Consider the following 14,752-nt stretch of genomic DNA (forward strand, 5'->3'; position numbering starts at 1 on the left):
AGGAGAACTACATTAACTCTTTCATCTTAAGAAGGATTCAAAAGAAGTTTTAGCTCAAAATCTTTTTCAAAGTATTCATGAAAACTCTTTAATAAAAGATCCCCAAACTTAAGCTGATTCATTACAAGCAAATATTGGATGACCGGGATTCCAGTAAAATAGAACAAAGTAGATAGTCCCTAGAGAATGTTGTGACAACGTATGTTCTAAAAATAACCAGTCTCCATCTATGGTCTTATGAAATTCTTTCAAGTCTTGGTCCAGATGTCTCTAAACCTCAGCTCAGAAGCTAATTGTGTCCCTTTCACTACAATCAGTAGCCACGCATATTTAACCAGTTTTGGTCCAACATCTGATTTTATTAACTTAGCTAAGGCTTCACCCAGCTGAAGCAAGAGGCTGTGCTTGAATAATATGCCCTCTGCCCCAATTCAAACACTTGGGCCTCAATTGCACACAAGTTTTGTGTCATCTGGAATTAAATCTCTTTGGTAGCAAAAAACAATGAATTATTGAGATAATAAGTGGATTCAAAAAGTACTATGATTCATGGGCTTCCCTGGTGGCGCAGTGGTTGAGAATCTGCCTGCCAATGCAGGGGACACGGGTTCGAGCCCTGGTCTGGGAAGATCCCACATGCCGCGGAGCAACTGGGCCCGTGAGCCACAACTACTGAGCCTGCGCGTCTGGAGCTTGTGCTCCGCAATAAGAGAGGCCACGACAGTGAGAGGCCCGCGCACTGTGATGAAAAGTGGCCCCCGCTCGCCGCAACTAGAGAAAGCCGTTGCACAGAAACGAAGACCCAAAACAGCCATAAATAAATAAATAAATAAATAGCGTTCCCTTTAAAAAAAAAAAAAAAAGTACTATGCTTCAAATGATAATAAATACAAAAGATATCTAATGTTTCCTATCTTTCTTATTTCAAATCCACCTTCTGTACTGCTTAACTCCAAACCAGACACCTTTCCTCTTTATACTCAAAAGAGGTAGAATTATTTTGAAGAGTGCAAGATTCACAATCCAAAGAAATGTATCTAAACTCACATAACAAATTAATGAGACTCATGACAATGGATTCTGATTATTGAGACGTAACTGGCCCAAACTGCATAGATTATGGGAACATGGAGTTTGCTCCTTCCTAGCTACATTCCAAATATGTATGACAGGAAAATGCTACTACAAAGATGGGTGGCCATCCCCTTTCCTGATGACCCTCACAAAGCTTGTGTGTCCTCTGATTGTGGTGAAAAGGATACAGTTCGCTTCTGGACTCAGGTTTGGAGACTTCTAGACCAGACTTAAAAAGTTTCATAAAAAGACCATGGATAGAGATTGATTACTTTTAGGACCCCTGATGACAAAGTATAGCGAATCGAAGGAGTGATCAATCTAACCATTAAGTCCTCAAAGTCTGTTGATATCCCAATTCACCTCAGGGCTTTTGTTCATGACTCCCACATTTTTACCTTCACCCCCAGATCTGTTCTATAAGACATTGTCCTCTGGGTGATCCACAGGCATCTTAACTTGGCAAAACTTGTTTCTCAAGTTGGGGACTGATTATTTCAGTATATGGGTTTTCAGTTCTACCCAACAACATGAAATAGGTAATTCAAATTGTCTTTGAAGTTAAATCTTGATAAAAACACAATAAGGGTTTGAGAAAGGTCCCCCTCAGTTACTATGTAGGGGAAAGCTTATCCTGAATTTTACAGTGCTCAGACTAATACTGTCAACTATTGGAATAATAAAACCAGCTTTGAGTAACATCTGCAAAAAAAATACTGACTCACTATGCTGTATACTTGAAACTAATGTAATATTGTAAGTCAATCATACTTTAATGAAAAAAAAAAAAAAAAAACTTTCCTTTTTCTGATTTTTGTTCACCACTCCTTCCAGCCTTTGCTTTTGTGTTTTTCTCACTACGTGGAATATTGGTCTCAATGTTCTTTACTACACAAATTCCTACCTCGCCAAACAAAACCCTTCAGAACATGGTCTGTTGCCTATCATATAGTAGGTGTTCAAAAAACACTGAACATCAAAAACATAAATGGTTTTTGAATGAAGGAGTGGATGAATGAGAAAGAGAGAATCTGAAGAGTTCTTAAAGGCACCTGGAAGCAGTTTAATCTCTTTGGAGGATGGTGAAAGATGTGGCAACATATTCTTCTGCCAGAAGTATAAGGGATTTTACATAGCATCAGCGGCTCTGAAGAAAAAGGTCAGATGAATCACAGGTGTATTTCAACACACTTAGGGTATTGTGATAGGCTACTTCCCATCTTTCTTAAAGAAAGGTAATGTAATTAACATACTCTGGTATGTGTCTCTCCCCCTGGTCTTGGTGGGTTGAAGGGGGATATAAACTTGAAGCTACAAGGATTTAATCACAGGTTTTTTTTTAAAAGACTTGCTCACTAACTGTCACGGACTTACAATAAGGTAAACATTTATCAAAGTTACAAAGACAAAGAGAGTAAAAAGTAAAAACTAGAAGCAAGATTCTACTAAATAAATTACTAAAATACAGTCATTTTACTAGGAAAAGGCAAAATGAACTGCATTTGGATTATACTCAAAGATAAACTATACTTGAATTCTCTTTCTGATTTCTTGGGGTAGTATTATTTTATTTTACTTTTTATTTTATTTTACAGGAAGTTTCTCATTTTGAGAATGCGAAACCAAAAAGAAAGTAAGTCAAATTTACTTTGAAAACTTTATGTTCTCTTAGTTCTACAATGTTGAATGGAATATTTTAGTGGGTTTCCTGTCAAAGTGCTTTTTTAAAAATCGTCATGTACAAATCTAGGTATGCTTTACCCTGCTAACATTTATGTTTATGCTGATGCTTAGGAAACTTGTGTTGTGACATTCCTGTAGACAGGGATGTGAAAATTAAATTTTCAGAAGAAGAAACATGTGTCTAAACTAGGCTCAGATTAAAGTGGAAGCCTACTCGAAAACATGTTTCTATCGGTGAACTATTAATCTTCTGGAGTTCTTCTAATCCAAGTAAAAATGTGTTTGCAAAGAGATTTGGGTTATTTAGGTCAGGCTTGGCTTTATATTCAGCACATCAAGCTGCCAGAGGACGCGACACACACATGTTGCATAAGGTAATGGGATTTTTAACTAATAAGCAGGAAATACATAGCAGCAGGAAGTTGGTTTATGGGGAAATTTCCAGATTGGTTGCTGATGATACAGAAGAACGGCTTCCTTGCACTCTGGAATGGTCTGAGACAAAATTGTTAACATGTGAAATTCTTTCTGGATGTAGTCTTTTTCGACAGCTCTTGCCGCCCCTCCTCCCCCAACTACTTCCTCCCACAAAACACTTTGTGCTTTCATAGTCTTTCCTTCCTTTCTTGCTCAAAGCTTTCTCCCAGTAAGGATACAAAATGCAGCCATAGTAAGTAGGTAATTTCATGATTAACAGCTTAGAGCACCTGCCAGGCAAGGGTAGTTGTATTTTAGTCATAGTTACCTACTTGAACTACATCAGTGACATTTTAAGCATGAATGGGAGTAAAGGGGGTTTTTTAGCAGGGTTCTTCTCAGTCTTAAAAATCGCCCCACCTAGGTAGCTGTTTATTCTATCCACGGATAAGGACCTCACTAATCCCAAATCAAATACTTAAACAAAATTACAGCCATTGGCTGATGATTGATGCTTCTACAGATTAGATGATACCCAAACATGGAGGGACAGAAGGAGGATGAATGAGAGGAAATGTACCTGATGCTGACTGAATTAGGAATTTTCAAACATAAGCCAAATCAATCAACACGTTCCTCAGATTCCAACCAGTTAAAGTTGAAGACTTTCTTGAGTTCCTCAATTCTTTTGTCCATCACTTCCCTGAAGGGAATAACCTCTCCTGTCATTATGCACCTACTTCACCTTATAATATTATAAGTAGCTTTTTTGGGAACACTTGTTACTTCCCAAGAGTTGTCCTGAATAAGCATTTTGCGTTAAAAAATTAAAACAAACCAAAATAAAATGGTTAAGAAAAAAAGAAACATTATATATGTAGGTTTTTGCTTACAACCCTGAGCTTAAAAAAAGGGTGAATAATGGAAAACACTCCAGCTATAACAAAATTATTTACATGTACACTATGTGTGTGTGTTCACCCAATGTGTAAATTAACATAATCAAGTATCAATTTATAGTCAATCTTATTTCATCTCTACCCATCTGACTCCCCACTCCCACTCCCCTCACTGGGTTTTATTTAAAGCATATCTCAGACAATTTCATGTTCCAGTATATCATTAAGAAACAAGAATTGTTTTTTTTAAACATAACCACAACACCACAGCTGTACTAGAACAAAATAAGAAAAATAACCTAATATCACCAAGTATACAGTCAGTATTGAAATGTCTCTGATAGCCTCAAGTGCTTTTTTAACAGTAGCTAGTTTATTTGAATCACGATCCATGTGATGCATTTTGTTCGTGTTTCTTAATTTATAGGTCTTTCTCTCCATTTATTTGCTGAAGAAACTGGATTATTCTTTCTGAGGAATTTTCCATATTTTTGAATTTTACTGATTGCATCCTTGTGTGTGTGTGTGTGTGCGTGTATATGTGACTGTGTTTGTGTGTGTTTTAAACACATGTTCTCTCTTCTGTTTCCTATAAATTTTTAGTTAGATCTCCAGGCTTGATAAGATTCAAGTTTGATTATCTATCTATATATATTTTAAAAGTAGGTCATCAGTGACTGTATATTTCCTGTTGCATTACATTGGAAGCTCGTATATCTGGTTGTCTCTATTTTTACAACTGTGAAGTTGCTTAGTGGGTTCAGATGGTATCAGACTGATCCATCCAGCACTAAGTTGCCCATTGGCCTTTCAATTAAAAACTTTAACAGCAACTGGTAATTATTGCCCCGATTTATTGTTTTATTAGGGATTGTACAATAGTTATATTCAATTTGCAATGTTCTTTCTGTATTTATTGAATAGAATTATTTGAAAAAGAACTTGCCCATATGAACTATTTGATTATCTTGAGATGCATTCATGTCGAAATGGCCCACTCTTTTTTTTTTTTTTTTTTTTGCAGGGGTAGGGGTGGTGAGATTTATGAAAGTTAGTTTCTTCATATTGCACGGAAATTTCCAGGCAAAGACTATACTTGTATTAACTGTACTTTGCCATCCAGAGTCAGGAAAATTCAGGTCCATGTGTAGAACTTAGAATTTATTCCTGCTCTCCAAAACATTGCACACATGTCTAAGTGATCTAATTTCTGTTCACTTAAAATATAAATTATTAAATCTAGACTTAAATATTGGTTTCTTTTATTTTTCTAGGTCAATCCGGAGATCTATGTCTGAAAGCAAAGTATTTGGTCAGTAATTCATAAGATTACTCATGCAAATGATATGTTCTCTTTCTCTAAGAGTGATTTTCTGCTGCTAGTGCCATAAAGCAACAGAAAGTAATGGATGAAAGTCAAATTGATTTGTCTTTGAATTTTATAGAAGAAATTTAAAAAAAGAAATGTGGCTCCATTCTAATTTTAAATGGCTAAGACAAATAAACCATTGATTTATTCAGAATAATTTCCTTTCATATTAAAAAAATAATTCTTTTTGGCTTATTGGCTGACTATCTTCCAATTTCCCAACTTTAGCTTGGAAGGTCCATGGTCAAGATGATCTCTTAGATATCTTTTCATATCTAGGAATCTAGGAATGAATAAAAAAGAAATAAAAAATGGTTGAATTATAAAACACTTTCCACAGCATTTCAAGCACCAGAGCTTTTCTTCAGTTTCTGTGGTTAGAGTACCCATAGTAATAATAGGGGCAATTGGCTTGATTTGTATTTTAATTTTAAAGTAAATATCTAATTATTTTTAGAAAGTTAATGGAAGATATCTCTCTTTCCTTTACAAAATATAGAAAAATAGAATGTTTTATACTAATTATAAAACGTTTGTAGTGACAAAACAACTGGATTATTCAGTTAATAATTCATTTTTTATTCAGTTCATCAAACTTGTGGGTACACTTTCTCCCCAGCAGCACCTAGAAGTTGGATGCTCAAACCCCCTTTTTCCTCTTTTCAAAACCAGGTTCCTGGATAGGGTATGAAAAGCACACGCAGGCCAAAGTGATGATCATCCATGGATGCAACTACCAAGGGCATCTGCATTTTAATTGGGTCTGATATTCTTCCAGTGGCAACATCTACAGGGGCTGAGTCCTATCTCATTAGTCAAGGCCCTGTGGGCAGTAGTTGCTAAATATTTAGAATACTAGCCCTGATTTGAATAGTGCATGATCTGAAAGAAAAGGAAGTAGTCACTCTTTTATTTTCCATTTATATATGCCCTTCTCATAGCATATTCAGTTTGTGCACATAAGACTCTAGATGTTTCCATGCTAAAATAATTCTTCATGATCACCTGCCTTCTCTGTAGTCAAATATGAGAGCAAATACTGACTTTAAAAACAGCACAGCATGCTCAGTTTGTGTGATGCTTTTGTTGCATTATTTAAAATTTGCTTTATCAATGGTGTGATACAGCATGTGGGATGATTAGTCTTCAGTAAACAGATTAGAAGGGATTCCAGTTCTTCATTCTGGTGCAGTTCACTTCTTTACAACATGTCTAGACCCTGCTCCAGGTGTTAGAAGGACGAGGCTGGGAAAATCATGGTTCTCCCAGTCAAGGATCTTAAGAGTTTCTTGAAACAACTCAGTGTTCTCTCTACACACTTACTTAATCATTTTGTTAAAAACAGTGAAGAATGTGGAGAGTGGAGCTACTTTAATTGATGTATAAAAAATAAATGGTTATTAATTCAAGAAAAATACTCCAAAGAATAATGTAATCAAAAGCTCTCAAGAGGTATTTCAGTAGCAACCTTCTACCATCTATGCTTGAGTGCTTATGTAGTTTATGGAAATAAATGGGAGGCCACAGAACATCTGGGAGTGTCCATCAGGGACCAGAACTCCCCAGAATGGACCACAATGCTTTCTTAACATATTACTTACCAAGTTACAACCATGTGCTGAACTTGTTTTGATGTCAAATTTCTTACACAGATGTTACCGTGAATTCTTCTAACCAATCTTCTGCTTTGCTTTAGAGGGAAAAACTGTGAATGACACAACTTGGCAGGAACCCAGCAAGCCTGAGAATGATTCCCACATCACAAGACTCTGTCAGCTAAAAGGTAATTGCTAAATTTAGTTCAGCTGACTTTGCATTTTCCCAAAGCAGTTTAAAGGGCAGGTAAGAAAAATTTACATCTTTCTTCATTAAAATAAGCAGTGCATTGTGGTCTACTTAAAAAGGAAAACTAATAGAATAGAATGTATATATTATTAATAGAATATATACGTGTGTGTAGATACACACAGACATGCAGAAAGGAAGTAGAATTTAATTAAATTGCCTGTTGAAGCAAAGAATCAGTTGCAAAAATATTTGAAAGTCTTTAATGTCTAAAAGAATGCAAAAATATATTAACAGTTGTGATTTTTAGGTTTTCTTTAAGAATTTAAGAGAAATAAACTTGACTATTAATGCAAAATTATGTCATTTTATGATTTAAAAAATCCCAAGAAAAGCAAATTAGCAGTCAGGTATAGGAAAATTTATTAATAATAAAAGACTTCATAATTAAAATTACTTAACTTTGGGAAGGTAATGAATAAAACAGAAAGTCCTAAGAGTTCAGAAAGATGAACAAGAACATAAAAAGTTGATCTGCTTGGTATTCTCCCTCCAATGTTACTGGAACAAGAAATAATTGCTCATATTACTTATTGATTATTTAAGAGTTTCTGATTTTTAATTTTAAAAGATTTTTTAATATTTGGGGACAAAGGGAATTATAATGTATTTTTATAGTCAAGAATTTAATGGTTTGATTATACATTCTGTTCAGATTTTGCCTTTTGAACTCCATGAAGGAGCTCATAGATTTACAAAGTAATTATTTATGAAAATAATCATTTTCCATTGAAATATATCAATTTTATCCAAAATTGAATAATGTTTTGGTAAATAGTTTTAACTTAATTTTTAAATATTTACAGATTTCTCCATTATAAATAAATAAATAGGTGAAACATTTTGGGATTATTTTAGATATTTTCTTTTAATTATAGGAAATGTTTTATTAATATTGTGTTTTGATTGGATTCTGTCTTCACCTCATGAATGCTAGCTGTATTCATTCACACCTCAGTTAGTTAATCAAACATTCATCCACCCATCCATTCATTCATCCATCTCTTTAATAAGCACGTGTTACTTTTAGATTATTGTACATTAATCTGAATAAAGAAGGTATAACTATATTACAGATTATTTTTAGTCATAAATTTTGCCATAAACCTCTTCAAGTATTCTATTTTCTTTAACTTCCTTTTTGTAAAATGTTGTGGGTTTTGTTTTTGTTTTAAATTTAGCAGTAATAGGTAAGTAATTCTATTATAGCTACACTGACAAAGCAGCAAAAAATCTTGGCCTGACTTGAGGTGCTTCTGATTAGTGATCTTTTCATTGTCAGAGAACAAAAAAGAACGCCTTTAAAGAAGACTTTTCAGCTTTGATATTTCTCAAATTCTTAAGCGCCCCTGTGTTCAGTCTGTGTGTGTGTGTGTGTGTGTGTGTGTGTGTGTGTGTGTGCACGTGTGCATAAGAAGTTCAGCTGACATTTCAGCAGTACCAGCTGAGTCACAGGACATTTCTTGGGGATTAATGCTGTACTAGAAAGAGTTGATGGCCTGAGACCAAGGCTGTCGGTTCCATTGTAAATTGAAGGGAGAAATTTAGTGGGAAAGGGAGAGCCACAAGTTGTGGACTTGAATTTTATGGGTGTAGTAGTTTCCTTTGGAAGGCTCAGAGTATTTCTAAGCAATCTGTGCCCTACATATCAACCTATAATATTTCTTTCTTATTTTACACACTACTATTTAGCTGTTAATTGCATGATTACTTAAGAGTGGTTTACTGGGCCTGAGGATAGGCAGACTGTGAAGTTTACTGAGGTGAAGATAGGTAGGTGCATCGTTGTTACCATCCACAGCCCATGTTTTTATTGAACACTAATGATGAAATTGTACAGACCATCTTTCAATAAAACAGAAGAAAACATATAGGGAAATGATAGGAGTGACGTAAACTCCTAAAGAATCTATTACATACTTCAAGAACCAAAAAAAGTCCATTCCTCTCAATTTCAATATCAAAATGGTATTTCCACATGACACAAGTTATATTAACAGCAATTCAGTCCTGAAGAGTATTGAGCCTGATGAAAGATACTTCCACAGGCTATATTTAGCCAAGGATTTGTGCCTGGTGTTTTAATCCATAAAGATATTCACCTACCCCAATAACATGATTGTGTTCTGTTGCTTAAGATAAATTTTATCACAATAGTTGAGAGCCAGAAGCATTTTTAGTTTATGTAGTCCATTTCCTTCTTCTAAGAATACTTTCATCTAAATCTACATCTGTGATACTGAGACTACATCTGTAAAATACATGCAGGCTAAATTGAGTGCTCAGGACTTTACAACTGAAAGACTGGCATAATTTAGGTATCAAGGGAAGTTAATCTATAATTCATGTTAATTGTTTTATTTTTAGCATTCTAAACAGGCAGAATATTCATAATATTCATTTTAGTAAATTAAAATCGATTTTAAAAATCTTTAAATTTATTTTGGCCTTAGTTTTATGGGGGAAAAAAAAAGCCTGAAAAGAATAAACTTTGAAATCTATGAATTGGAATTTACCCAAGATCAAGTTATGATTTAAGTAAAGATATTTTCAAGAACAGGGTTTTCATTATTTTATACCAGAAAGTGCAAACAATAAAAACAAAGCAAAATTTTAAAAATGATAAAGGAAACAAAATGCAGTTGGAGATTTAGAGAATGTTTTCAAATGGTGTTACTGTGATAGACTATTCCATGAAACAGAAAATATGTGAAAATAATTGGCTATGTTTGTAAAGGATGTAAGGGGCTGGATATATTCAGGAAACATGGTTAGTGATGGAAGGAAAATTAACTCCATTCATGCTGCTGCAAAATTATTTTTAAAATAAATCCTCTTTACATATGATTTTGATGAGATTCATTATAAAAACCCCATTGGTAAAGATATTAGGACCTCCCAGTTTAACACTGGAGTTACCATTAGTTTGAAATATTCTTTCCTGAATTCTAGTCAATATCATTATTTGGCCAGCCTTTTCAGAGTAAGCATAAGCATATAAGTATTTCAGCTTAACTTCTCAAGATCTTATTAAGTCTTCTTCTTTACTGGCTTGATACCCTCATTTTCAAGATGGTAAATGTATAGAGTCACAAGTGTATTTACTGTTCTGCTTAATTTTCAGGGACCACAATTTGACTGAGACATTATTTCCCAAGAGCATGTACTTTAACTCTGTTTAGACGGGACTACATGAGGAATGACAGAGAGAAGTCTGATCTCACACCTGAGTGTCTGCTTATGATGCGGGAATAAACTTCCTAAGCAAAGGCTGCCTGCCACAGCAGGCCTCTTTTATTTCTAAGGAAGCCTTTCTGAATTGAATGACAAGAACACTCTGAGTTCTAGTGTTTTATACCAATGAATCTTGGTATCCCTTCAATTCTTTAGGAGAGTTCTTACTAGAATTATAGTTACCTGAGTACGGTCTGAAGTCTAATTTCCATTAGAATCACCAAGAAGCTGATTAGAGATATTGCTTTTTTAATCAAATCCCTTTTTTTTTTTTTTTTTCTGCATCTGCATTTGAAGGGCAGATGGAGTCTGAACGTTTATGCTGAAAGATACATTCTTATGTACACTGTCGTTTGTGACCCGCTGATGTAGTTCATGCATGTACAGATAATCTATTGTTACAACAAACCACCCCAAAATGTAATGACAAGAAGCAAAATGTTATTCGGCTCATGGATTTTGCAAGTCAGGGATTCAGTCAGGGTAGTGCTTCACAACGTCTGAGGCTTCCTTTAGGAAGACTTGAATGACTGAGGAAGACTTAAATGTCTGGTGGCTGGAGTCATCTAGAGGTTTCTTCACTTACATGTCTGGTACTTGTCTGGGATAACTTCAGGTTGGGCTCAGCTGGGACTGTCAACTGGAGAACTAATAGGTGGCCTCTATTTGAGCTTTTCCCAGGCTAAAGGCTGGGTTTCAAGAGGGAAGGACATGAGAGGGGGCTTCACACATCACACAAGGAAGTGTCTTGAGAGTGAGCGTCACAAGAGACCCAAGTAGAAGCTGCCAGCCTTCTTCTGACCCGGACTTGGAGGTCACAAAACATCACTTCCACAGCATTCTCCTGTGACAAGCAAATCCCTATGGCCAGTTTAATTCAATAGAAGGAGAATTAAACTCCATTTCTTGGCAGAGGAGTGCTAAGGTCACATTGCAGAAGAACAGGTGCTATGGGAGATATTGTTGTGGCTGTCTTTGGAAAATATAACCTGCATATTGCCTAATTCAACCATTGCCTTTGTTGCTGCTTTGGACCAAATTGCCCCTATCTTTATAAATGTTTTTGGTAGGGTAACATTTGGGAGATTAGAAATAAATAAAATGTATAAGATTACAAAACAAAGAGTTAATCTTCATAAAATGTCATTTTCCTGGTGTCCCTTTCTTCGTCCAGAACCCTCAGAAGTCTCCCATTTTTTAAGCAGAGGCCACAAATGGGTAGCTTTAGAAGTAAATTTATTTTGAGAAAAAGCTTGTTTAGGCCATACAGTATTTTAAGAATCAAGAAATTTTACCTTAAAATTCATATATTTATACTCTATTGAAAAACATGGGGGACATTGTCAATCCTGGGTCCAAAGTCTGAGGTGATTTCTGTTGAGAGAACTGAGAACAATGGCTGCCCGTCAGCAATGGCGGACCTTCACTTCACCACAGATCTCCCAATGTCTCCTTGACAAAATTCACTTCATTGAGTTAAATTACTTATTTGCCTTCTGTAGATGTTTACATTTGCAGCATTGGTCTCGTGGGTTATGTCCACATTCCTCCACCTGGCACTCAAGGTCCATTGCCATTTGGCCTTACTCACCCACCCGGGCTCACCTCCTCTTGTGCAATATCCAGAACTGCCCTCTGACGTGACCAATCTCAATTTCTACATTTAACTAAACATGTTTCACTTATTCCACACTATAGGCTAGTGTTCACAGCATTGCTGCTGTATCTGTAACTTTTCCTTTTCTTCTGCCTTTCCAAACAATCTCCATTCTTCAAGCTTCCATTGAGGCCCTGCGTCTTCTGGGAGGACTCTGGGTCCTAGTGCTCTCTTCCCACCGTAGTGTCTGAATCACTCATTTTACTGCCTTGCACTGTTACGTAAGTGGTATAAATGCACTGTACACATCCCTCACTCTGTGGCTTCCAGATTTGAGAGTACAGGAGTCTACTTCACTGGTGTTTTCCTGAGCCCAAAAGAGTAATTATAGAGGGAGCTCTCCAAAATTCAGGTTAGAGGGCTCAACAAAAAGAAAAGAGATGAAAAGGAATATAGGAACAGAGGAAAGAATTTTTTTTTCTAAGTACAGAAACTAAAAAAAAAAAAACGGTGTAAAAACTCTGTTTCTATCATTCTGACTGTGTGATGGCAGATCTTTCTTCAAAGAGGCAGATCACAAAACCAGCTCATTTTAAAATTTCAGTATTTTCTGGAGCCCTGTAGTGTGGTGACTCTGATGTGAAATATCAACTAGGTGGTGTAAATAATTCTGAGACTGAGCTGTGAATTTAATATATCTTTTAACCATAGCTATAATGGGGATTGGGGGATAAACCTGCTCCTATTTTTCACTATGCGTGGAAGGTAGGCCTTGCCTCTTCCTTCCTCCTCCTCAGAATACAAGAATGAGGAGTAGTGGAAACTTGAAGTAGTAGTAGTGACTAGAAGTAAAAGGGAGTGAAGGTGAAAGGAAAAGTCATTGGCCTGGAGGCCGGGTGATTTCTGTGGGTCTCAGTATCCTCATCTGTAAACTACGGGGCTTGGATTAAGTGATCCATGAAGTCCTGTCTTCTTTTAGCACACTGTGTATGTCAGATTTATATAAATGGAGCCCCTTTTACAGGGCCTGAAAGGAAAATGCTGCTATCTTTTGAAAAGGTTTCATTTAGCTGCAAGCAAATGGATGACACACTCCAAATCTTTTACCAAAGCAGGCAGAGAACAATTTCAACATAAATAATTCATGCTGAGAAGACATAAGCTAATGAAGCTCAAAATGCCAGGGATGGAAAGCTCGGTTTAACAGAAACAAGTGAGGTGATAACATTACCTCATAGCCTTTTGGAGTTAGAAGCGGTTTAGTAGCTCAGATGCTGCTCTTTTATAAGTGGGAAGGAAACTGAGTTCCAGAGAAGTTCCATGGTTTGCTCAAGGACACAGCTGGTCAGAGGCATTCTTTGTTTTTTTTTTTTGTTAAATTTCTATTTTACTTTGATCGGTTTCTTATAAGAACAGTGTATCTTTAAGAAAGTAAACGTTCATGGTCTAGTCAATATAATGCCTTAATAGACTAAAGAAAAATATTTAGGTATTCAATTGCACTTAAACTTCTTAAATCTTGTAATTTCTGATAATCTCTGTGTAACGTTTACCTCTTTTCATAGATCTAAATGAAGATGATTTTCTTTTGAGTAATAATACACATATTCTTCAAGGAAAAAATCTACAAGGCATTTCTTATCAGGTAATGTGAATAATCAACATTTACATGGTGTTTTGTGAAAATCATCTTGTTATTGATGTGTACGTAGTGTACAATACTTAGCCTTGTAGCTATTTTGTATTTAGTTACTGCAGGCTGTTTTGTAATTCATATGCTTATGTCTCTGTGAATTGGAATATAAATGAAAAAATTAAATGATGACGAGTTAATAAGCCATTTTGATTATGCAAAACATCATGCTCTATAGCCTTTTGATAAGTAACTCTGAACTTGGTAAATTAATATGCTGGGATTTTCTCTGACAAGACCTGTGCTAAGTGTTTAGAACTATCTGGCAATCTTCAGTGAGTGGCATGTCCCTCATGTTTTATGCTTGATATAAAAACATATACTGTGATTTCTGACATATCCCTTTAAAACTTGCATTAATTAGCCCAGGAGTTCAAGCAATTAAGAATGTCTGAACCTTGGGCCTCCCGAATAATAACATAGCATTAATTAACAGCCAAATAATTGCTATTCACCCTGTAACAAAAAATCACATATGAGTCAATAGGGCCAACTCAGTCATCATACTGACTTTTGATATTTTTCTGACAGCCATAGGGTTCTATTTAATCATTCTGATGGTTTTATTAGAAAATTTAGAACTGACCTTCCTCAGCACAGTAGACTGATCAATAGGCAGAGGGTATGTAGCATATGAATTATGAGGGGTTGATTTGGTGAGGAAAGGGGACTCAAATTCCTAAATCCAACCTGATTTCTGAGGCTGTCGGAGGTCCTCCGATGAATTAGACAGTGGGCCATAACTTTTGATCAAGCACGGTTTCCGCTGGCTGCTCTGATGCCGCCGGAGTTATGGAACTGTGCTCCCGAGAGGGCGGCTGCACCAGTTTGCACTTTGCCGGGAAGTCTGTCAACCGATGGGTTCCCCTGCAGGGCACGGCTGAGAGCTCTGAAAACAGACAGAGCTCTGCTGGAGTCTTAGTTTGGCCCTCATAGCTATA

The 14,752-nt window shown here is 36.0% G+C and overlaps 1 protein-coding gene across 8 annotated transcripts in view; it reads left to right on the forward strand.

Moving 5' to 3' along the window:
• The window catches only part of SAMSN1 (SAM domain, SH3 domain and nuclear localization signals 1), a 212,751-nt gene that overhangs the window by 99,607 nt on the left and 98,392 nt on the right, over positions 1-14,752 (forward strand). For 5 of the 8 annotated variants that reach the window (XM_082391930.1, XM_082391934.1, XM_082391937.1 and 2 more), the window contains exons 4-6: positions 5,348-5,385; positions 7,139-7,225; positions 13,684-13,763. In XM_082391930.1, the coding sequence (XP_082248056.1) occupies positions 5,348-5,385; positions 7,139-7,225; positions 13,684-13,763 (205 nt within the window). Of the gene's footprint in view, positions 1-2,669; positions 2,708-5,347; positions 5,386-7,138; positions 7,226-13,683; positions 13,764-14,752 lie in introns of all 8 variants that reach the window. The other 3 variants (XM_082391938.1, XM_082391939.1, XM_082391936.1) reach the window with 1 other exon arrangement.

This window comes from Balaenoptera borealis (assembly GCF_965194805.1).
Source record: "Balaenoptera borealis genome assembly, chromosome: 5".
NCBI lineage: Eukaryota > Metazoa > Chordata > Mammalia > Artiodactyla > Balaenopteridae > Balaenoptera > Balaenoptera borealis.